The 22,472-nt window shown below is 43.6% G+C and overlaps 5 protein-coding genes across 10 annotated transcripts; 2 read left to right on the forward strand and 3 right to left on the reverse strand.

The window, feature by feature from the left end:
* Positions 1 to 3,053: 3,053 nt before the first annotated feature.
* On the forward strand, positions 3,054 to 9,691 carry LOC108089936. Its single transcript, XM_017188426.2, has 5 exons — positions 3,054 to 4,329; positions 6,486 to 6,589; positions 7,238 to 7,354; positions 7,415 to 7,890; positions 7,956 to 9,691. Exons 2-5 carry the CDS (start codon positions 6,488 to 6,490, stop codon positions 8,356 to 8,358), a joined length of 1,098 nt encoding a protein of 365 aa, XP_017043915.1. The 5' UTR covers positions 3,054 to 4,329; positions 6,486 to 6,487; the 3' UTR covers positions 8,359 to 9,691.
* Positions 9,692 to 10,074: 383 nt separating this feature from the next.
* On the reverse strand, positions 10,075 to 11,392 carry LOC108089937 (protein farnesyltransferase/geranylgeranyltransferase type-1 subunit alpha). The gene is made up of 3 exons (XM_017188427.2): positions 11,175 to 11,392; positions 10,755 to 11,115; positions 10,075 to 10,692 (listed from the first exon to the last, which is right to left on the reverse strand). Exons 1-3 carry the CDS (start codon positions 11,311 to 11,313, stop codon positions 10,188 to 10,190), a joined length of 1,005 nt encoding a protein of 334 aa, XP_017043916.1. The 5' UTR covers positions 11,314 to 11,392; the 3' UTR covers positions 10,075 to 10,187.
* Positions 11,393 to 11,609: 217 nt separating this feature from the next.
* Positions 11,610 to 15,934, reverse strand: LOC108089987 (ionotropic receptor 25a). Its single transcript, XM_017188487.1, has 9 exons — positions 15,688 to 15,934; positions 15,035 to 15,184; positions 14,705 to 14,980; positions 14,180 to 14,618; positions 14,013 to 14,127; positions 13,710 to 13,955; positions 12,740 to 13,332; positions 12,153 to 12,668; positions 11,610 to 12,101 (listed from the first exon to the last, which is right to left on the reverse strand). Exons 1-9 carry the CDS (start codon positions 15,800 to 15,802, stop codon positions 11,708 to 11,710), a joined length of 2,844 nt encoding a protein of 947 aa, XP_017043976.1. The 5' UTR covers positions 15,803 to 15,934; the 3' UTR covers positions 11,610 to 11,707.
* Positions 15,935 to 16,412: 478 nt separating this feature from the next.
* LOC108089966 (etoposide-induced protein 2.4 homolog) lies at positions 16,413 to 19,040 on the reverse strand. 4 transcript variants are annotated; one of them, XM_017188464.1, is made up of 5 exons: positions 18,905 to 19,040; positions 18,653 to 18,690; positions 18,287 to 18,585; positions 17,549 to 18,223; positions 16,413 to 17,319 (listed from the first exon to the last, which is right to left on the reverse strand). In XM_017188464.1, exons 2-5 carry the CDS (start codon positions 18,665 to 18,667, stop codon positions 16,812 to 16,814), a joined length of 1,497 nt encoding a protein of 498 aa, XP_017043953.1. In that variant the 5' UTR covers positions 18,668 to 18,690; positions 18,905 to 19,040; the 3' UTR covers positions 16,413 to 16,811. The 4 variants fall into 4 exon arrangements, with proteins under 4 accessions (XP_017043953.1, XP_017043952.1, XP_017043951.1 ...); XM_017188463.1 differs by having other exon boundaries at positions 18,653 to 18,837; XM_017188462.1 differs by having other exon boundaries at positions 18,901 to 19,040.
* A 325-nt stretch (positions 19,041 to 19,365) lies between these two features.
* LOC108089902 (major facilitator superfamily domain-containing protein 1) lies at positions 19,366 to 22,425 on the forward strand. 3 transcript variants are annotated; one of them, XM_017188379.2, is made up of 7 exons: positions 19,366 to 19,433; positions 19,983 to 20,489; positions 20,640 to 21,167; positions 21,228 to 21,705; positions 21,767 to 21,885; positions 21,943 to 22,042; positions 22,194 to 22,425. In XM_017188379.2, exons 2-7 carry the CDS (start codon positions 20,282 to 20,284, stop codon positions 22,240 to 22,242), a joined length of 1,482 nt encoding a protein of 493 aa, XP_017043868.1. In that variant the 5' UTR covers positions 19,366 to 19,433; positions 19,983 to 20,281; the 3' UTR covers positions 22,243 to 22,425. The 3 variants fall into 3 exon arrangements, with proteins under 3 accessions (XP_017043868.1, XP_043063891.1, XP_043063890.1); XM_043207956.1 differs by having other exon boundaries at positions 19,371 to 19,389; XM_043207955.1 differs by lacking the exon at positions 19,366 to 19,433 and adding an exon at positions 19,739 to 19,757.
* The last annotated feature ends 47 nt before the right edge of the window (positions 22,426 to 22,472 follow it).

Below are 22,472 nucleotides of genomic sequence, written 5' to 3' on the forward strand. Positions count from 1 at the left end.
GGTATAGTACTCATTATGTACTATATAGACCACGTGTGTGTGACAAAATGTCCCCCGAGTGTGCAGCTGTCGCCGACAGAAGCGCCCGGCCAATTGCTTTTGAATAAATATTGTATCTCTCGAGCAACAAAGCACACATTGAATACGGAACTTTTGTTTCCCCTGTTTTTTGTAAAATTTTGATTTATGCAACGTCAGTGTGTGTATAATATGCATCAAATATTGGACGGGGGGGACAAGAACTCAACAAATCGGCCCCACATGCAAGTCCTGCATTGACCCTGACATTAAGACCGCTCGCTTTAACTTTAACCCGAACACGTGCCCGACATGCACGTTTGACCAACCACATCCGCATGCCAGTGCCTCAAAAACAATGGCTTCCGAACCAAAACGAAGCGGCCCATCCTCAGACCCCTCGGCGTATGAGTAATCCGAGTAAAGCTAATTAAAGGCCAGCGACGAACTTCATGCCAAGGACGAGGCGCCAAGTCGCCAAAGCGAAAGCAATGCCGTCGATGCCAAAAACTCTGCGAGCAGTTTGTCAACACCAGCGTACGCGAAAAGCCCTTAAACCAAGGTACACTGAACAAAACTGTCCAGAGCAAACCAAACAATGCGGAAAAGGATTATTTAAAATTTTCGGAAAAAGGAATGTAACCGAAATTCTTGGGGAAATGAATTTGCTTCTTGAAAGAGAATAAACTCCTCTAATTTTTTTTAGTAACCAGTTTTTCATTTTTTTTCCGTGTGCATACGAATTAGTCTGTTTCGATTGGGCGATAATAGTTAAATAGATATTAGTTTTGTATCGAATATTTTTCGTAGGCAGCGTAATTTTTCCGTTGGCGTCCAGTTTCAGTTTCGGCTGCATATAAATTTTAATAGATGCCCCCAAGGCCAGAGTTTTACTGTCAAACGGCTGTCGGCACTTCATCGCCGGGAACCGAGTTCCAATTCCCCCAATCGCAGGGCACCTGAGTAAATGCCATAGACCTCGATGGGCGGTATGAATGCTAACTGTTATTCCGGCTTTTACGAGCGAAGTTTCCTTGGAAATGCCAGCGAGGGTAAAATTTGTATCTATTATAACTATAGTTTTCGCGATGACGACCCTGATTACAAACGCCGGAGTTATGCGTCCTCGACACCCAGTGAGTGGTGCGAAAAGGGGCGTCTCGGGCTAGGGGACTGGCGTCATTGTCTTTGCGTGCCCCGAACTTGCGTGATTCATGATGCATGTGGCACGGCGGCAAAGTCGCAACTCGAATGCAGTACATACAAACTGCACAGAAAAAAATAAATGACTCGAAATCGCCCATTGCGATGGGTGACTTAAATTATGAGGAATACAACGTCTTGCCTAAAACCCCCCTGAAATATTTATGGCCCACCCAAATATGACATGTCTTTTTTAACTGGCATTGATCTTCTTTTTTCCTGTGCACTTTACAGTCCTAGCACTCCGGGCGTGTTTTTCTGGCGCGTCTTCATGTCTCCCTTAATTACTGGAACTACTGAAACCGAAACTAGTCCCTGCACCACTTAATGCCAATAAAAATGTCAATTGCACACGCGACCTTGGTCCGCCGTGAGGCTTTCCGGTCAAGTCGACCGGATTTCGGTTGGCATATCACTCGAAAATTGGGCGATTAAAATGGATTTTTTCGGCAACAACGGTTGTTCGTCCTCACAGCTGAGCGGCGTAAACAAAAACAACAGGCAGTCGAAAAAAGAGCGAAAGAGAGAGAGACCGGCTTTAGTGACACGTGCTCCGAAAGTGACGGCGCTACGTGGCGTATACGTATTGCGCTGACGCCGTGGCCATTTTCCAGAGCCTTTGTTGTTTTTGTTTTCTGTCGCTAATATGTTTTGAAAACGCATATCCCAATCCGGCACGGTGTACAGTTACCGCTGGGCAACGTGCAAAACAAAAGCGAAACTCCTCATCCGACTCTTCAAGGAGTTGGAGTGAGTCGCATGCTCTCGCTCGCTCTCGAATGAACAAAAAGCGAAACTCCTCATCCGACTCTTCGGAGTTGAGTAGTCGCATGCTCGCTCGCTCTCGAATGAACAAAAGGGGAGAGCACAAACAGGCGACTGTGGGAGGTGAGCAAAAAAGGAGGACGAATAAACACAAAGAGCAGACACACTGGGAGAAGTTGTAAAACACACCTTTAATTTGGGGTGAAGCGGAAAGACAAACATATGGCTTAAAAAAGTGTTGCCTACTTACTGGAACACTATTATATAGGTTCAATATTTGAAGTCCTTAAAAGTTAGACAGGCTATGGAAATTCTGGAATTCTCGTTAATAACTATTCTTTTTGCAATAACTAATTTATTTTATTTGACAAAAAAATTTCATCTTTACAGATTTTGCAGAAATACATATTTTGAATTAAAAAAACAAATTTGCTAATAAAGCATGCAGATAAATTGTTTTTGTTTTTTGCACTCATTTGTAAAAGTGCACTGAGAGAGACAGTTGAGCGAATTGCAAAGGGGGATGGAGCCTTTAGAGCGTGAGAGAGCGAAATAAATCTACGAAGGCGAAAAATGACGATGTTGCTGCCACGTTGCAGTTTCCTTCGTTCTCGAATTTGCAAACGGCGTACAGTGGTCATCATAAAATAGTTTAATTACAGATAGAAATTTTAATTAATGGACATATGGATATTATGCAATTGAATAAATTTTTGAAATATTCATGCACATGTATAATAATTCTAAAATATACCGTTTGTCAAAAGTGATAATATTAGGTACTTTTGGTATGAAATGCATTTCCTTTTGATGAGCATTTTTTCTAGCCTGACGAAAAATAAGTGAAACTACATCTATAACGTAAAAGGGCAAGATTACGAGCGAGAGAGCGGATACTTTTATCTGAAGTTGATTGTCGTCTCTAGACCTTACTAGAATCTTGGCAAAGGAATAAAATCAACCCACTGTAATCAGTGGCAACAACAACACGCTGCGGCGAAAACAGCAACATCTGCTGCGGCGCTTTCATGCTGCTGCTCCTTGGGCCGCGAGAACAGTTCGTTGTCGTCAGTCAGTCAGTTCAGTTCAGTTCGGTTTTCGCAGTGGACATCAAGCAGAGGACCACCAGACCGAGGAAAATCCATCCAAGGCGAAGGCAACATACCAGCGAATTGGAGCAGCAGCAGAAGCAGCAGCAACGCAACAGCAACAGCGAGCAGTCCAGTTCACAGTTGATGCAAAAAGTTCCAAAACCAGCCGCAATCGAATTATTCGAACTCAAATTCGATTCCACTGTGCGTGTCAGTGTGTGCGCCTGGTGAGTGTGTGTGTGTGCGTGAGTGTCCTTGGTTGTGTGTGGCCAAAAAATAAAATAAAATAAACTGAAGTAAATCAAAACTGAGGGCGCCGCCAGGATTTGCCTACCCACACACAGGACGAAAGGAAGCTGAAAATCAGGCCAGGCCGCTGAGAAAATCAATTTTCTGTTAAAATACACAAATTGCAACGATAGACGCGTCTCGAAAGCGAATCGTCGAGGATAATAATCGGCTGCAAAACTCCAAAGCCCCTTTTCCCCGTCGTCGTCGTCCCCAAACGCCATGCACACACACTCACGCGCGTAACACACACACACACAAAAGACCGCAGAGAATCGCCTGGACGTTAACGGTAAAAAGCAAAGAGACGCCGTTTGGTTAGGCCATCAGTGGTGGAGGTGCAACGGGGGCTAAAAGCGACCAAAGAGGAAGCAAGACGGAGAGGAGGTCAGAAGCAGAACCTAGGAACTAACGAAGGCAGACCACAACAGCCGCGTCCATCGAGTTAGGCCCATACTCAACAATCAATCGACAGAAAAGAGAGCCAGAAAAATTAATCACAATCTCAGCCTGCCGACATCTCCATTCAAAAAAGGCCTAACCAAATAAGAAAAACCAAAATAAAAAAAAACAAAAGAACTTCCAGAATTCCCAATAAAAATCGAATAACTATCAACTCGACAGCCTAAAATAATAATAACTAAATTTTTCTAATAAAGACATCTGTGATTTGCATATAAAAAACATAAATTTGTAACCAACAATTATTTTCATACTGCACTTTTTCGAAACCAACAAAATAACAAAAAAAAAAAAAAAACGGTCATTTTATAAATTTCCAAACAAAAATCACAAATAATTCGGTGAGCGTATAAAATAAATAAAATTATAAATACAAATTGCACACGCAAAGCGGACACGCCTCGAGGATAAAGTCGGAAACCACAAAAAGCAAAATCAGCAGCAGCACCACCAGCCAAGGCAGCCTCAAATTCACACAAGGTCAACGGAATTAATATTTTTTGTAAGTGCACTTCATAAGCAAAAACATTGTGGGGATTGTGGGGGACCCTTTGCACATTTCTGCGATCTGATTTTTTCGTTTTAATTGAGAACACGTCGCTAACTTTTCTGCGCGCCATTCCCGAAGATGCACATGTGCATGTCAATTAGCGTGGATGCGCCTCAAGAAATCGCATCTGTAATCAGCCGCCAAGGGTTCCTAGAAATTCGCTATTCGATGGGCTATCATTAATAATAATAGGTACATTTACATATATGCTTATAAGCCTCGAAATACCTCTTCTAAAGTTGAATGAGTTACCCAATTTTAATTGATTTAAATCAACCACTTCTTCTACTTTGCTTTTCCCTACCTAAGTTCCCTGAATCCAAATCCTTGATTCTCTTCTCGGTTTACTTACCGATCCTTCTTTGTTCAAAAATTGCATATTCCTGGAACTTGACAACAAAAAAATTTGCCCAAAGTAAACATCCTTCTACTTTCGGGGCGTTCCACCCTGATTCCGTTTCCATTCGGATTCAAGGGAAGCCTGCTCATGAACAATTCATGATGCCCTTCTGGCCAGGGTATTAAAATTTAACGCATCACAGCCATATGGCAACTCAATAATTAGGCCGAAAAAAGCAAACGTAGCCGAAATAAATTGGCTGACAAGTGCGATAGCATGCCACAGGTAAAAGGAGCAAATGTGGGCGTAAGTAGGCGAAAGGGCTCGGGATTGGAATGCGAATACGACTGGGAATTTCTCGGGGCGATGGCGATGGCGATGTCGGCACCTGCGGTGTCGCGTCTAGTTATCGAGCCCCGCGGGGGTTGCTTCAAAATGTCAACGGTATTTTTATACCCGTGTACTGCATTTGTCAAAAAGTTTTTTTTCCAGGTAGAAGGCAGCACTTGCTATCCCTTTCAGTCAAAATATTCTTAATCAGGATCATCAGACGAGTCGATCTAGACATACACTAAACATGCAAATTCTTTTGATTCCAGTTTTCCCTAATTGGGTACCATATTGCCCTTTGAACTGATAGCAGCTTATGTTAAAGTATGCAAAACCCTTTATAATTTGTTTAAAGATTTTTAAAGAGACTGCTCTTGTTACCAATAATAGCAAGGGCTCGAGTCTGATATTGATTTTGCTGAGACACACAAGTGTTTATCACCGTCTGAGCCGAATCAGACGTGATGCGGATACGTGGCATATCTTGGCCAGTAGTCTATTTCCCCTACCCCTCGATTGGCACGCCCTGCCGCCCGCCGCCTTCCACCTTGGTTTATGTACCACATGACTAATACTAATTCCAGCCAGCATGGGCCCCATTATTACGTTCGTTTTCGGCACACAAATAACTGCAATAAATAGTCATAGTAACCCCTGGCGGGGGCGGTTTGCAGAGGGGGAGTGGCACATGCCATGGACAAGCGAAGGATAATGATATTTGGCGCATTCGTCAATCAATCACAACGGCCATCAATCTTGCGATAAAAACAAGAAAACACAAATTAAGAGGGAAATATGTATTTGGGAAATCGCGCATGAGAAATGTGTATTCAAACGAGTATTTGTCATATCAGATTACGGTATTAATTAAGGCATATAAAACTTTAATGTTAAAAGTTGCCCCAACTGGCAATAACATGTACAAAGCTGAAAAATCAATTAACTGAAGTCCAATCATGCCATCAAAAGTAGACGGTAATTGGACAAAATTTTACTTAATCGAATCCAATTGATTATTGGGCGAAATTCAAAGGTGATTACCTATTTTGGCATTGCACTTTCCTGCTAATTTGGCTCAATTGCCAGATGTCCTTCCGATGCACAATGCCAATTTGAATGGCTAAGTAGCCGGGGCGAATAGTTGCCGATGGATATGGGAAGCCAATCCACGAGTATATTCCGTCAATCCATTTGCGGCAAAGCATCCTCAACATCCGGACGTGTGTGCCCCGGTTCCTTCGACTCCCTCTCTTTAACGCGCGGTGTGTGACTCTTGCTTTTCCGACTTTTCCATTGTTGAGCATTGGCCTTGAAAGAGGCCAAAACGTGAGACCTTGATGGGCGTTTAGGGATTCTAAATAAACAAGCTTTACCGAGAAGAACAACATTTGCAATGAAAATTACACAAGAGGTTAACCTGGCTTTATTTTCGTTACAGAAATGGAAATCATTCCTGAAGGTAAACACTTTCGTTTGGTGCATGAATCAGAGCTTCCAGAAATTTTGGTAACTTTAGAACGCTATCTGCCGGAATCATTAAAGGTGCGTATACAAAATGCCAACACTTCAGTGCCTTCAATTTTTTGTTTGCTTGTTTATATTCCCTGAAAGTTTTACGCCCGACTTGACACCAAGCTATTCCCCAGTTGCCACGCCCGATTCTCAGATAATTTACCAACAATTACCTGCAGTTGAGGAGCAATGGGGGTTTGGTAGTCAGGAGGCGTTACGAATTCCGAGACCGAGACCACAAGTCATGCAATCCCAAACCCACAAAGTCGGGCTCGCATTTTTTTTGTTTTTTGATTTTTTTGTTGACCTGTTTTCACTGTTTACACTTGCATTTTGTTCAATTTTTAATGCCATTCCGCCCAGAACATCACGTGCTTTTGTACTTTTGTTGGCTATATCTATGGCTTGGCACCGGCCTCAAGGATTTGGCCACCATTGAAGTTGCTTAAAGTTTCGATTTTTAGCGAGAAACTTTTTTCCGGGGCGGTTACCAGCGGCTATTGGAAAAGCCTGCGTATTGCAATTGTTCAAGCAAATGAAAAGGCGAATTAATTGCTCTAATTTTTATTCAAATTTATACCTTTGAAGCACGAAAAGTTTTATTGTAATAACACAATTTTTACTTTCAATTTTTAAGCCAGAAAAGTTTTATTGTATTAACACAATTTTTGCTTTCAGTTTCATCAAACCATAAAAACGTACCTGAATGATCGTATTTGGGATTTTAAGTTTTATGTTGCTAAAGATTGGCCCGAAAAACCGATAATTCTCCATTTTCCAGGATGCACGCTTGCGGTGAGTGTGGAATTTCTTTTTTTTTTGAAGACAAATAAAATAATATGTACTTGTTTTTAGCCGCACAACAACATTTACCAAACGCTTGGCATATTTTGTCCATCCGCACACATCGAGCATGTCGATATGATGCGCACCGAAGATGTACTTATAGATTGGCAGAAGCCTATGTACCTGAACTTTACGCACATCGCCATTATGAATCGCCTGGATGACTTCTACTCGAAGTTCGGTGTGATGGAACGACTCAGTGGTGATATCTACGTGTGCAACAAGCTGAACGTCGACTTGGAGCTGGAGCCGCTGCCGGAGGACGCGGAGATGCGTCTGCTGAACCTGGACAACGTGCAGGGCATCCATGATCTATATCCTGCCAACGAAATCGAGTGCGTCCAGCTATTTGACATCCTCGTCCGCAAGCTGCCCGGCCTGGGCATATTTCGCAAGGAGACTGGCGAGCTGGCCGCCTGGATGGTCCACTCTTATTACGGCGCCATGTTCTCAATGCAAACACGTCCAGACTTCAGGCGCATGGGGTAAGTGGAATCAGATCTCTGGAGATCCCTTACTATTTTCTACATTATTTATTATCTCCCTATAGTTATGGTATCCGTCTGGCCAAATCGCTGACCCAACTGGTGATCGAGCGCGGCTATACGCCCTTTGTTGTGATACGTCCTGGGAACGATGCGTCCCGCAGCTTGTACACGAAGCTGGGCTACGAGAAGGCCTTCGAGACGTGCCGGGTGCGGATGACACCGGACTGCTACGAGGACAGCACCGTGGGAACGATTGGGAACACGGCCTACGGAAAGTTTCCGCCGTTGCCGCAGGGCGAGTGCCAGGTGGTGGAGACCAAGTTGAGGCGCAAACATGTGCCCGGCGAAAGCCAGACGGTCGACGAGGGAATCGAGGATATGTTGGCTGAAAAATGTGATATCAGCGGCGACGAGGCGAGGGAGCGCAAGACCACGACCGACGAGGGTATCGGGGAGGACAAGTAGGCCCGGTTGGGTTAGGAACGGATTTTGAGGTCGATCGGAGGAGAGCGCTACGCCTACGCTAAACTTATGCTTAAAGCTGTAAGCACCTCTTAGGACTCTTTAGGACAGACAGGACATGGCACACATCAAGTGGCGTTGATTTTTTAAACAATTATATTAACGAGTAAACCAAGAAACTGTACGAGTATATTTATAGATGGTATATGAAGCTTCCTCACACAGAAAAAAACAGAAACAGAAAACAGTCGATCGGAGAACGCGGTTTTTGGCCGGAATCAAGGGATTTATTTTATATGGGTATTGGATTAGGATTCGATGACAAGGACGAAACATTGACTGGGGGCTAAATCGATCAAGAACGCGCGCTGAAGTCAGAAATTTTAAACGGGAACCGAGTACAGAGAGAATTTTTAATTTTTTGCTAAAAATGCTTTTACAAAAATGAACGAACAAAAAAACACAAACAAAGTGGCTCAAAGGAAGCCATGAAGGAGCGCATCAATTTATTAAAACTATTATATATATTAACTCTATATATCAAATTGTTAAACGAACTAAACAAACCACACCACACAAACTACTTCTCTCTTCTGGCTCTCCACGCAAAATCTCTGAACAGGAGGATAATCCCGAATCGACGGTCTTAGCTACCGAAAACAAAAACAACAAACAAATCTCTCGCTTGGGCCATGGAACAGAGCTTTGCACACTTTCCTCTTTTTAAAGAAACCGTTTCAAAATACTACATATATATTTTTCCGATAATATTGAATACTTTCGATGACCCAAACGAAGTGCTTTGATTTTAAATGGTCTTGTACCAACTAAATTTGGATTTATAGGCTTTTTTCAAATTTATATATATACCCAAATCCAAAAAAAAAATCATACGAAACGAAGCGAAGCGAAAACCAAACAAAAATACAAAATAAATATATATTTTATTATTACGAAATTTTATTAAACTACGCAAACGAGTACTCAATGATTTTGCTCCTATTTAGCTGAACTAAAAAGAAACAAAATAAAAAACACGCCAAAGATGTCTTCTGCTTCATTTTAAGTACATACTCCCCAACCCGATTCCCACTCTCCCCACGGATGACGATGGTCCAGCCTTTAGCGGTCAAGATCGGAGTCATCCGTGGAGGTTTTCTATTATTAAAATGCAAAAACCGAATCTCAAATATATGCAAGAAAATCAAATTTAATGAAAAAGTTATATATTACAACTGCTATATTGTATGTACTCGAACTAAAAACAAATGAGAAAAAAAAAAAACAAAAAACTAAAAGAAGCAACTTTAAATAAATAACAAATATTGAGACAGCACACTGAAGGTTCTTCCTGTCTCTGACGAACAAGATAACAATATTAACCTGCCTCTAAACAAAAGATAACTGAAGTTTCTACTCCAGAAAAGGGCATTCTATTTTCTTGAATTTTACTGCCCAAACATTCCCACATTAATTTGCACACGAACAGAAGCTCTTCCTAAAGCCTAGCATTAAAGCATTAAATTGTTTCCATAATTTACGAGCTCACTTTAACCGCTGAATGGCCTCAGCTGGAGTACACACTGCGCTAAAATTATCTGCTCATTGTTAATGAATTTTACGTGTACAAACACAGCGGCTCACCAAGATAAACAAAGTGGGACAGATGCGGCAAACATGAAGACAGCCGCCCACGATGACAAGAGGCAATGCCTTGGATGGGTTTTGCAACTTTTGTTTACTGGTAAATTTAATTTTATTTATGTATAAAGAGGGCCTAAGTACGTGGTACATGGTTAAAACTAAACAAAAAGGGAATTTTTGGACCTGGACTACTGCTCCTTTTCCTCTTCGGCTTTGCTCAGCTGGTTCTTCAGATGCGTGGCCACATAATGCCAGTACTTGCGACGAATCACATCGTGCTTCGTGGCCATATCCTCGCACAGGCCGTAGACCTTCCGGGCCAACTGATCGCCATCGCCGACCTTCAGTTGCAATGCCTGCTCCTGGTACAAATCGATGAGGAAGGCCAGCAGATAAGGCGATCGATTGCCCCCTTGATAGAGCTCCTCCACGAACTCCACCACCTCTGGGTAACTGTTCAGTAATCCATTTCCACCGTCGCCCTGCCTCATCACACCCACCAAATAGTTCCAGGCACTTTCGTTGTTCTTGATGATGCGAATGCGGTTCATCGTGTAGGTTAGCTCCCGCTGAATTAGGTCCGGTGTGAAGCCCAAATGCTTGATGACGAAGAAACGCTGGTTCCAGGCCGAATTGTTGCGCTGATCCTCGCAAATCAGGCGATCCACAAAGTTCAGCTCGTCGTCATAAAGCCTGGAGATAATAGGAATGGTATTGAACTCATTTCGATATTTGTATAATGTACAACCACTTACTTGAAGGTGCGAATAGCCCACTGGCGGTGCTGCCAGGCGTGATAGTTCTTGGCATCGCCATCGTTGACCAAGGCGTTTTCCGTGAGCTCCAGCTCGTTGCTGGGATCGTTTAGCATTTCGACGATGACGCGTCGGTGGTGCCACACCTGGTAATTCTTCGAGTTCTGGCCAATCACCTCGCTCAGATAGTCCAATTCAGCATTCAGATCGGCCTTAAGTTCGCGCAGAATATCTCGTCGGTACTGCCAAACGGTGTAGTTCGCCGGGTTCAGACGCAGTGCATCCGTGGTAAGGTCCAGTGATCGCTGGCTCTTCTCCCCGCGTGCAATCACGGCTCGCATGTAGTCGAAAACCTCGCGAACTGGAGAAATAGATATATATGTAGCAACTCGCCGAGATAAAGCCGCCTGGATTACTCACACTTTTGGCTGTAGGCGATGGAGACCACCGGATTGGGTCCGTCATCCTGTTCCAGCGGCACCACATCTTCCCACTCCGGGCGTTCGCTGTAGGGCAGCCAGTCCGTGCCCAGGTACTCATCGTCCGAGCTGTCCCCCATTGCAATTGATAAATAAAATAAAAGTTTGGAGCGCGGGTGGACGTGGAATATGTTGGAGTCTCGGGCAGTGTGACCAGATGGGAAAATTCCCCCGACAAAGTCCCAAAAATACTACATTTTAGTTCTCAACAGCACAAACAAACATTGGTTTGAAGCCCGGATTTCGCTGACATACAATTTTTTGAAAATTGAAACAATTTTTCAGTTTGATTTTTTGTAAAAACTTTATAGGCTTTTTTTTACTACTTCAATTAAAATCTGTTCTTCTTTTTTAAAACATTTATTATAATTTGAATAAAAGTGCACAAAGTGTCTGAAATTGCTTAAGTACTAGACGTAGACATCCCAGTGCACGATTCACTATAATATTCGATTTACGGTCAGCCGAGTCCTTCTAGAAACGTGGCTTAAACGTGGCCGGATACTGATTAAAGCGCGGACGCAGTGCAGCATTTGATTTCTCGAACTTCTCTCCCGAATTGCCAAGAATCACACCATCGGCCATCTTGCCGGGATGATCCTTGACATGCGATCGATCCCCATTGGCCTCGGCCACATCGATGATCCGGGGGTTCTTGCGGTATCGGTACCACCAGTACTCAAATACCAACGTTACACAGGCCATTCCAATGCCAACAAAGATGACAATGAATACACCGCCAATGTTTTGGATGGATATGCCATCCGATTGATCCTCCGGCTTCTCGCACTTGGCCTGAGCTTCGTCGTTCTTCCACCACTTCTCCTTGAGCTTCTCCAGTTGTCGTTTGTTCAACAGCGTAAGGATACTACAAAGATATTAAGTTTAAGGTGTAAATTTAGATTTGGGTATTACTTACGCATTATTGAACTGATCCTTGAGATGTGAGCCTTGCTGAACGGCGATGGCATAGGGTTTCCTGGAGAACTCCTCTCCCACCACTTGAAGATCGCAGTTAGTCAATTGCAAGTAACGAATATCGGTGGCATCGCCCAGGAAGGCGAATCCTGTGGCTGCTGTTGAGTTCCGCACCCTGGCCACCGCCTCATCCAAAGTTGCTGGCAGAGCTGCCTCCTGCATGGCTTGCCACATCTTGGTGTACTTATCGCTCACTGGATAATCCCAAACGGCCAGCTTCGAACGTTCCAACGGAGTCAGTGAGTCGTTCAAGGACAGATCCTTCCAGATCTCGTAGAACATCTGCTCTATATTGGCCATCCGCTCGAAATAAGTCATTGCAGAAGATCCGTTTAAGGGAGCATATAGGATTTTGTACTGCTTGGCCAGGTCATCCAAGCTTTCAACAGGTGTATCCAAACGGGAAACGGTCAAGAAGGCAGCCAAATTGGCAGTGTACGAAGCAATGATGATAAAGCTTGTAAAGGAATTAGTGAGTTAGTAATTATAATTATTTTATGTAGTAATTTAGATCCTTGGAAAACTCACCCAAACAACCACCAAGTGGCGGCCACCAGACGTCCTGATAGATTTTTAGGAGCCTCGCCACCTCCTTGAGGTGTTAAAGATGTCATGCAGAACCAAAGACACTCTTTCAGATTAAACTCCCGCTTCTCCTCGTCATCCTTGTACTTTTCGCGGTTATTTTGGTAGCTGTAAGGACTCCAGCGATCGAAGACCCACATGAGAAAGCTGGTGAAGAAGTAGGCAGCCAGGATGCAGAGCCACACGTTAGTTTCCAAAACTGTGAGGAACTTAAACAGGGAACTTGGCGAACTGGGTCGCTGCATCATGATGGTGATCCCCACCAGATCGTAATAAGGAACAGTAAAGTCTATTACGATCTCCCGTTCGGCCATTACGGACATGCTGCCAAGGCCAATATCCGCCTGCTTGTCAATTAGCTTCTTCACAATGCCATTCCATTCGCCCTTTTCGTCCATATTGCCAAACTTTCCGTCCTCCACTTCCTGGATGGTGTAATCAAAGTGGACAATTGCAGCTATCTCATTGATCAGATCTATGCAGTATCCTTTGTATCCTTTCGGAGCGGTCTCATCGCGCATTATAAAGGGAGCTTGCTGAAAAATACAAAATAAAAGTAAACAAACTTTTATTAATATGTTCTTAGGAGAGTTTGTGTGTTCTGAAAACCTTTTTGTAATTAATACATTTTTAAGGGATTTTTTAATTCTTAATACTAAAACAACACACTCTCGGAATATAATTAAATTGTTATTAACTTTATTATGATATTTTGTTGATAAAAAGTAGATGAATAACAAAAATAAAACGTCAATGTGAAAAACTCTGCAAGCTCACCCAAGGTATACATGTTTTCATTATTTTGCTGTTTAAAGTTTAAAAGCTGAAAGTTTTTAAAGCTGAGGTGTTAAAAATTGTTTTTTTGTAAAGCACATCCCTAATAACTTCTTTCTAAGCCCTTTTTTTCACCCACCACAACAGTGAAGATGCGGTACACCGTATCCGCAGTAAGGTTCTTCATTTGCTCCTCGTCCTTGACGATAAGGGGTGAGTCCAGACCAGACACCCAGGTGCCAATCGATTTGCTGTTCACGGAACTGCCGCCACGAATCTGGAGCACGTTTATATCCATTTCGAACTTCATGTAGCTGTAGCCGTTGAAGGGCTGTCTCGGCTGCGTGACAAGTTCGAAGGTTCCGTAGGATGTGGGTTCGGTAATCTATGAGAAAAGCGGTTAAGTAAACCATAATTTTCTGTACAGGTGGGAAATCCCAACCTTGGTAAAGTATTCCCTTAAATCCACATTCCTCTGAGGTGTATTACCCCCCTGGAAATCGTCGCAGTTCAGGTACTCCATGTCCTTTGGCCAGGCACCCGATTGTAGCATTTCTCTACAGAATAAAATAATAAGGTTGAACCATTTTTAGGCCTTTTTCTACTAACCTAATGGTAAGAAAACTTCTGAGTGCCAGATCAAAGTAAAATGCCGAGGACAACTGGGGTTCCTCATTTAAATTATAAGTGGTTCGCAGCATTCCCAGCCGATCGCGAAATTGCGTATACGCCATGGGTTTCAGGAACATAATAGTCGCATTATCTCGCTGGCTGCTGATCTCTCCTTCGCTCTGAGTGATGGCATGCCAGGCGAAATTGCGCTCAAAATACGCGGGTTTTACGGATTCCAGAACCATTCGAATCGACTGAAGGTTTCCCAGGATAAAGAAGTTATTAATATCCAGATTTCGTAGTTTTTCAATCTGCTCCTCTCGCTCCCGATTGCCATCCTTTGCTATTGCGGTGATTACATGACGGGTTTGGATGTTCTGCAGCAGGGACTTGTACTTGTGATCCATAACAAAAGTTTCATCGTACAAGATTGCAGCTTTAGAATATATAAATTGTAAGATTTTGTTGTGATTTCAAAAGTTGCAAAAAGAGAAAAAACTAAATTGGATTTCCTTTGCTTACCATTGGTGATATTGAGATGCCTTACTATACTTCGGATAACCTCTGGAATAATATCCGCTGGTGGCATAACTTGCAGCAAATACTTCTGCTTTGCCTCATCCAAATCGCGCCACTGCCTCAAATCTCCTTCCTGACCATAGGATGCACTAATGGTGGGCAATCCCAGAGCTTGAGTAAAACTCTTTACCGTTTCTGAGGCAATTCCCGATTTGGTGGTGTCCAGGATCAAATGAGGAGTTTGTTTCTTCTCAATACTTTCCGCATACTTGTTACAAACTAAGGGGGGAAAATCATAAATGGATTCCAAGAATAATCCCAACCATAACTTACTCGCTTCAAGTAGCACCTTGGCATCCGTTTTATTCGCCTCGATGGAATCTATCTGCACCGAAAGTCCATAACGGTTGTTTTTCTTTAAATAGGTTGACACCACATCCACCGCCTTGGCCGCCGGTTCATTATCCACCTCGTTGATAAAAACTACGCCAAAGGATTGGATTGTGTGGGTGAAAATGCATTGGCCAAAAGCATTACGTGGCATTGCGTTTGCTTACTTGCCCTACAACTCATTATGACTGGCACCACCCAATTAATCTATTCACCCAATATCTTTCTCCACAGTTTTTATCTAATTAGTTTACCTAGTGTGCACTGAGCGAATGAAGTCTTAAAAAAGTTAATCTACCTTAATATACAAGTTTAAGGCTATAACAGTTTTTTAGGATAAGAAGTTAGAAGGGATTATATTAATTAAAAATCAAAATATAAGAACGTCATCATTGCTCTAAGTTCCCTAAAATTTATTGAATTCTCAATATCTTTTAAGCACTAAAACTTAGATAAAATTTGAAATTGTCCTTTTCCCATGCGTTTTTTTCGTGAAACAAGGATAAACTTATATTTAAGCCCAACAAATTCATATAAACCAAATAGCACTTTCTATACAAGTCTTTTATAAACTTATCGATCGACTCTTCACTTACGAACATTGATGTTTTGAGTAGTTTGCGCAGCGATCTGCCAAATCAAACCACTCAAGATCCATAAAACTCCAACCAGCCAAATATTTTTAAAAGTCTTTAGTCCTATTAAAATCATTTTGAGCAGCACATAGGATTTTCGTTTCGAGATTTTAGGAGTTTTAGGAGCTGACAAGTGACCGCACGGCACGAACAATAAATGGCGACTGTGCAGGAAATTACGCTTTTAAAAAGGATACAACCAACCGACAATTTCACTTTCAACACGGACAATGTGTGGACACATAGGTGTAACCTTGGTGATAATCAATTTGGTGGGTAATCGCCCTGGAGCCCACAACACCATCAACCCAATCCAAACATGAACATATGTATATCCTGCTTCGATTGTTCGTGCTGGAACTCGGGCGTTAATTGGGGGCGGTTACGGAGGGAAGATTGGGTTGGTGGGGGAGTTATTATGAGGTTTTGAGGAGCTCGTTACATTGTCACATAAACATCAAATTATTGTTGGAATCGGTGGGGGGTAAACAATGAAAGTGGGGTTTCGATGGGTAATATTTGAGAATTTTTGATTTTAATCTTATTCAATATTAATAAAACTATCAGTTTCGTAATTAATTCAAAAATAGATTAGTTCTGACTCACTCTATTCCTAATCAAACCCAGACAAATCATACAGATAACGCCTAATCAACCCGTGTCTTTAAAGTAATCAACAACAACAATTGACGAAAGTACAAAATTATTTTTATTTTTGATTAATTATACATTAAACGAACTTTACGCCCGACGTAATTTCTAGTGTAGAGTATGCACCCTACGAGCAAAAATTAAAGAGAAAAACGCCGCCTAAAATAAACATCTAAACGATTATGCAGCAGTTGCGCGAGCCGCATTTCAAATATATAGCCACTCTCTCTCTATATATATAGTCATGCCCGATACGAACGGGGCGCTTTGTTGGTGGCGGTGTCGACTAGCGAACATTGTCATTATGCGTAGACCTAGAGTTATCTTTAACTTACACAGTTCACGATGGTTAGGATTGGTAGATGATACGTACATTACACAGATCGAATTTATATATATAGCTAAAGCCTACGTTGCGTGTATAAGCATAAATCTCACAAGTTCCAGTCATCGGGCCCCGACTCCTGGCGTATCACGGGCGGGGTGAGCGGGGCTCGCGGTGCCCCGGGCACCGGCGTGGGCACGAGGGGCGGGGCTCCGCGCAGCGAGCTGCCCCCGTAGTAAGGCGGCGGCCGGTGGCTATTAATGCTCGGCGAGGTGGAGCTGTGCGTTGACGAGGCCGAGGAGTCGCGCACGCGACCCGCATCGAAAACGGGCGCCTGGGCATAGCGATGCGGATGTCCCAGTTGCGGCGTGTGCGACCGCGAATGGGAGCGATCCCGTCGCATCAGCTGCTCCTGCTGCATTCTCTGTTGCTGCACGTATTGCTGTTTGCGCTGCTTCAGCAGCTGCTCGTCCCGCTGGAGCAATCGCTGGCGCTGCTGCAGCTCGTACTGCTGCCGCTGCATGGCGCTCAGCCGGTTGGCCTTGCTCCACGGATTGCCGCCGAAGCACAGGTTCGATATGAAGACCACCGGCGAGAAGAGACGCAGCGAGATCTCACTGGGCGGAAGTAAAATTTTTAGTTATTTATATTTATAGCTAAAGTACAGACAAGCTTCTCTAAATCAAATTAAGTTGGTTGGGGAGGAAAAGAGGACTCTAATTTCACTCAATTTTCATTACTAGGCAGTATTCTCAAACTATAATTTGAAAGAGAAAGTGAAACATTCTGATTTGGCATGTTGTCCTTAGTGAAGCTTGACTGTGTTACCAAACCAAAATCACTTACGTGGTGTCCACAATGGGCTTCGCCTCATTGCCGCTGAGTATGAACAGGGGAAAGAAGATTGAGAAGATGCAGCTGCTGACGATCACCGAGCTGGAGAGATTTGTCAGCACGGTGAGCGGTATGCCGAAGCCGAAGAAGTAGGGCCAGTTCTTCTCGATGTAGGTGAGCCGTCGATGCAGCTCCCAGCCCATGTTGAACCACTTGTACTCGAAGGAGTACAGCGAATAGAGAAGGCACAGATGCACGAAGCACAGCGAAGAGCCCACATACTTGACGGGCACCAGGTTGACCAGCATACTCTGGACCAGGAACAGCATCTGCACCACCATGCTGAACAGGAAATCGGCCACTAGTTTGCTGATCCCAGGGATCAGCTGCGGACGTCCCTTCCTTACGCGATAGGCAGCATTGGCTATGTCCGCGAACCACAATGAGCTCACGATCTTGGAGAGCATGAAGATGGGGAGCACCCACATCATGCCGAAGAGCAGCGACAGGATGGGATGTAGCCAGCCCCACACAACGGGCAGTGTTTCCGACTGGGCTCCGTAAAAGATGGTCAGGCAGAACTTGAGCGTGGGCAGCAAGGCGGACTCGAACAGGACGATGCTCAGCCAGGTGAAGCCGCCGTTCAGCATACAGCACTTGAACAGCTTCTTGGCGATCTTCTTTTCCCTTGTTAATAAAAGTGCGCAGTTAATGTCTGACTATAATATATATTTGCTTGGCGTCACTTACCCCTGAGGCTGCTGCTCCTGGGCGCTGGACTTCTTGCCCAGGATCTTCTCAAGGGTTCGCTCGTCGGCGTTCTCCTCCGCCTGTTTGGCGTACTCCTCGCGGATCATGGCCGCTGCCGAACTGGGAACCGGGGACGGGGATCTCCTGGCCCGCTCGTAGCGATCCTTGTCCGAGCGACGCAACTGCTGGCGGTGCTCCTGCTCGGCATTCTGGCGGTTCACCTCGTCGTCGATGTGCAGGACCAGAGTCATGCCACGTATGCTGTCCCACAGGCCATACAAAATGCCCAGGGTGATGTTCTGCGGTTGTACAACGCATTAAAAATAGGGCCATTGTTTGGGGATTTCAATGGCGGGGGATTCTCACCTTTATCGCCGCCATGTCGCGTGGACAGACTTTAGTTCCTGTTCGGGGGCATTACGAAATGGACATGCAAGCATACGAAACGTGTTTAGCGACTCGGGAGCGTATCAAAATGTGGCAGTGGGTCTTTGAATAAATTTGCGTTGTGCGCGACGAAGACAACATCGTTGGATTCAGGCGCCTTTACACTGCACAAAACGATTTTTCCCTATGATTCATCAGAGTTTGCCCTTTTCGGGACTTTCACTTACATACTTGTCGCTATGCCAGGAGTTCTTTAACCAGTTGGGGGTGTGCAGACCTAAAAACCATCGAACTTTGTGCTGGGTTTCTAAATAATAATAATAGTTGTTTTGCTTCGTGTAAAATCACACGGTTGCCACCTGATGCGCTGCAGGCGTTAGTTAACACTGGCCAGTGATGCGGGGGTGGAGAGTGCTGCCAGCTATCGATATAAATACCCTTGGAGGCGTAACAGATGATCAAGTTAATTTTTGAAATTGAAATCTTAAAAAGTTGCTATCATGAGAAATTACTTATACATTTGGAATTAATATACAAATACTCTCTAACTTTCTCAAAAAAAAGGCACTACATTTCATCTTTTCTGAATGTTCAAGTTATTTAACCGCTGCTGCGATTAAAGTAACGACTTATAGACCGTTATTGTTGATAACCATACATCGATATCCAAAACATATCGAAATTTCCATCCCCACAGCTACAGGTAACGAAAGCAGGTAAGAACTAGCATTCAACTCCCGTCCAGGGACTGAAATAAACCGTAAGTCCTCCAACTTGTTGAATTCGTAAAAAAAAAATAGCTTTGTAATTTATTATCAAAATAAATTTTCCGGAAAATACTATGTACTTTTTTGTTCCATAATCGCGCCCGCCACAATCGCCTTTAAAAAAATCAAATGTAAATAATGCAAAATAAGTCCATGGACTAGTGATTAATTAGTGGGTGACGTTAATTGTTGATTGCGATAACGGGGTATTTCGTTTTTAATGCTTTTTTTCGATATACTGTGCTTACATATGCATATTTATTGACATGTGTGTATGTATCGGAATGGGTTTGAGCTGTTTTCAATACGTAAATAAAGTAATAAAACCTTAAATCAGGTGTCAACCCAAAGTTAAGGCCGCAACACACTGTATGCGCTTAATTGATTACCCATTTACCGTTAGTCAACAAACGGGCGACAAGATCTGTCCTGTTTATCTACTAAACACATACAAGCACACCCGTGACATTTACCTGTTTGTGTGTGTGTGCGGAAAATGTTCTGTGTGAAATGCAATTTTCAATCTTGGCTCTTTATTGCAGATTAACCGTAACATCCACCCCCTCTCCAACACTCCATTATTCTATTCGTCTGTGAGGGAATAATCAATACTGCACACATACTGAGGCAACAACAACAACAAAAACAAGAAATAATGGTGTGGTCTAGTGATAAGCAACAACAGTAGGGCCACAGCCCGGCTACACTCCCCGTCAACCGCCCACCGCCCAAGTCGAGCAGGAATTCGAAAAAGGAAGGAGTCACAGAAAGCAATTTACCATCACACAACTCAAATTTCCTGTCGTTCCTTCATCTTCCTGTCATCAAAAAAGTGGAAATAATGTCGCGTGAGGAACGCAAACCCATTGTGGAGACCTCGAACAGCAGCAGTTGCAGCAGCGGCGATGAGGAAGTGCATCCTGTGGTGCGTCGTCGCAGTACCCGGGACACGGAACTCTCCGGTTCGCAAAAGGATGCCGGATGCTGTGATCCTTCCAGTACGCCCCACCGATTCCTGGCCCTGCTCTTTATGTGCCTCCTCGGTTTTGGTAGGTTACCATTATACAATCATTAGATACATATGTAAGACGAAAAGTTTTGAAAGTTATTTAAAACCCTTTAAATTCAATTATTATTTAAATTCACAAAAGTGAAATTTAAAATCAACTATTGCCTAATTTAAACTACTCATTACCCAGGTTCCTATTTCTGCTACGATAATCCCGGTGCATTGCAGGACGTGTTCCAAAAGGAGCTTGATCTCAGTTCCACCGAGTTCACGCTGATCTACTCCATCTACTCGTGGCCAAACATCGTGCTCTGCTTCGTGGGCGGCTTTCTCATCGATCGAGTCTTCGGTATCCGTCTGGGCACCATCATCTACATGCTGATCGTGCTAGTTGGCCAACTGATCTTTGCTACCGGCGGAGTGCTGGGTCACTTCTGGTTGATGATCGTGGGACGCTTTATTTTTGGCATCGGGGCTGAGTCGCTGGCTGTGGCCCAAAACAGCTATGCGGTGTTGTGGTTTAAGGGCAAGGAGCTAAACATGGTCTTCGGACTGCAATTGTCGGTGGCTCGATTCGGAAGCACCGTCAACTTTTGGATAATGCAACCTCTATACGGCTACGTCTCTAAATCGTACTCTGGCTATAAGGGATTGGGCGTGGCGCTGTTTCTCGCCTCCTCCACTTGTGTGATGTCGTTGGTCTGCACCTTGATTTTGGGTATGTTACATTTGATAAAAATTTTGATTTTTTACAAATTAATTTGATCTCTCTTTTTAGGTTGGATGGACAAGCGAGCGGAGCGCATTCTGAAACGAAATAATAACCCCGGCGGAGAGATTGCCAAACTGAGCGACATTGTCACCTTTAAGCTGGACTTTTGGATGGTATCTGTAGTGTGTGTGGCCTATTATGTGGCCATCTTCCCCTTTGTGGCTTTGGGCCAGGCCTTCTTTGTCAGCAACTTCCACATGACTCCGGATGAGGCGAACACGGTCAACTCGATAGTCTACCTGATCTCCGCCATAGCATCGCCCCTGTTCGGATTCATAATTGACAAAGTCGGAAGAAATGTGACCTGGGTGTTTTGTGCCACCATCTCCACGCTGGTAGCCCATTTCCTGCTGACCTTTACCCACTGGGATCCGTACATAGGAATGAGCATCATGGGATTGTCCTATTCCATGCTGGCTGCCAGTTTGTGGCCTTTGGTGTCGTTGATTGTTCCCGAGTATCAACTGGGAACGGCTTATGGCTTGTAAGTTTAACGACCTGCTGATTTTGATATCGATTTAAGATCTTACACATTTATCTTTTAGCTGTCAGTCTGTGCAGAATCTTGGATTGGCAGTCGTCACCATTGCGGCGGGCATTATTGTGGACAGCAGCGGTGGCAGTCACTTTTGGTTGCAACTCTTCTTTATGTTTTTCTTACTGAGTAAGACTCGACCTTCATCGTATAAACCTTTATATTAATTGGGTAATCTTTTTATAGTCTCCCTGCTGGCCACGTGTGCGATCTGGGCCTACAACCGCAAGCATCAGGGCAATCTGAACATGTCACCTGCCCAGCGGGCCACATACCACACCTCGATGTACGTGAATATTGAGTCGAGTTGAGCATGCTATATTGATGTCTTGATGTTGTGTACTAATCCCATATCTGATGACAAACCTTCCTGCATCAGTCACTGACTAACTAACATTCTCTTTCTAAATGTATTTGCTTTGTGTACATGCCAAAAGCGCGATGCAGTGCCCCTTTGTGAATCGACGGCCTTTATTGGGCAACTAAGTGCAGTATATTGATTATCTGTTTACTAACCAATAACCATTTGTGATGTTAACGCCATCTCTCTATACTTAACTTGTTAAGCAACACGGAGCACATTCTGCTAATCGCACAAACGTCGTTCGATCGGTTCAACTTCTAGCCAATATTCTATGATACATATCAAACCGTAAACTATTGTTATATGTATTTATTGTTTTGTTGAATAAATTTATGTAAATGTACATTCACCA

Source organism: Drosophila ficusphila, unplaced genomic scaffold (assembly GCF_018152265.1).
Source record: "Drosophila ficusphila isolate 14025-0441.05 unplaced genomic scaffold, ASM1815226v1 contig_412, whole genome shotgun sequence".
Classification (NCBI taxonomy): domain Eukaryota; kingdom Metazoa; phylum Arthropoda; class Insecta; order Diptera; family Drosophilidae; genus Drosophila; species Drosophila ficusphila.

Coding starts and splice junctions, on each gene's coding strand:
- LOC108089936 (XM_017188426.2), top strand. CDS start 6,488: ATGGAAATCATTCCTGAAGGTAAACACTTTCGTTTGGTGCATGAATCA. Junction 6,590..7,237: donor ATCTGCCGGAATCATTAAAG/GTGCGTATACAA, acceptor TTTTGCTTTCAG/TTTCATCAAACCATAAAAAC. Junction 7,355..7,414: donor TTCCAGGATGCACGCTTGCG/GTGAGTGTGGAA, acceptor ACTTGTTTTTAG/CCGCACAACAACATTTACCA.
- LOC108089937 (XM_017188427.2), bottom strand. CDS start 11,313: ATGGGGGACAGCTCGGACGATGAGTACCTGGGCACGGACTGGCTGCCC. Junction 11,116..11,174: donor CATCGCCTACAGCCAAAAGT/GTGAGTAATCCA, acceptor CTATTTCTCCAG/TTCGCGAGGTTTTCGACTAC. Junction 10,693..10,754: donor TGGGCTATTCGCACCTTCAA/GTAAGTGGTTGT, acceptor TATTATCTCCAG/GCTTTATGACGACGAGCTGA.
- LOC108089987 (XM_017188487.1), bottom strand. CDS start 15,802: ATGATTTTAATAGGACTAAAGACTTTTAAAAATATTTGGCTGGTTGGA. Junction 13,956..14,012: donor TAAGGGAATACTTTACCAAG/GTTGGGATTTCC, acceptor CTTTTCTCATAG/ATTACCGAACCCACATCCTA. Junction 12,102..12,152: donor AAGGATCAGTTCAATAATGC/GTAAGTAATACC, acceptor ATATCTTTGTAG/TATCCTTACGCTGTTGAACA.
- LOC108089966 (XM_017188464.1), bottom strand. Junction 18,224..18,286: donor CAGGAGCAGCAGCCTCAGGG/GTAAGTGACGCC, acceptor TTTATTAACAAG/GGAAAAGAAGATCGCCAAGA. Junction 17,320..17,548: donor AAGCCCATTGTGGACACCAC/GTAAGTGATTTT, acceptor ACTTCCGCCCAG/TGAGATCTCGCTGCGTCTCT.
- LOC108089902 (XM_017188379.2), top strand. CDS start 20,282: ATGTCGCGTGAGGAACGCAAACCCATTGTGGAGACCTCGAACAGCAGC. Junction 21,168..21,227: donor GGTCTGCACCTTGATTTTGG/GTATGTTACATT, acceptor CTCTCTTTTTAG/GTTGGATGGACAAGCGAGCG. Junction 22,043..22,193: donor GCCACATACCACACCTCGAT/GTACGTGAATAT, acceptor ACATGCCAAAAG/CGCGATGCAGTGCCCCTTTG.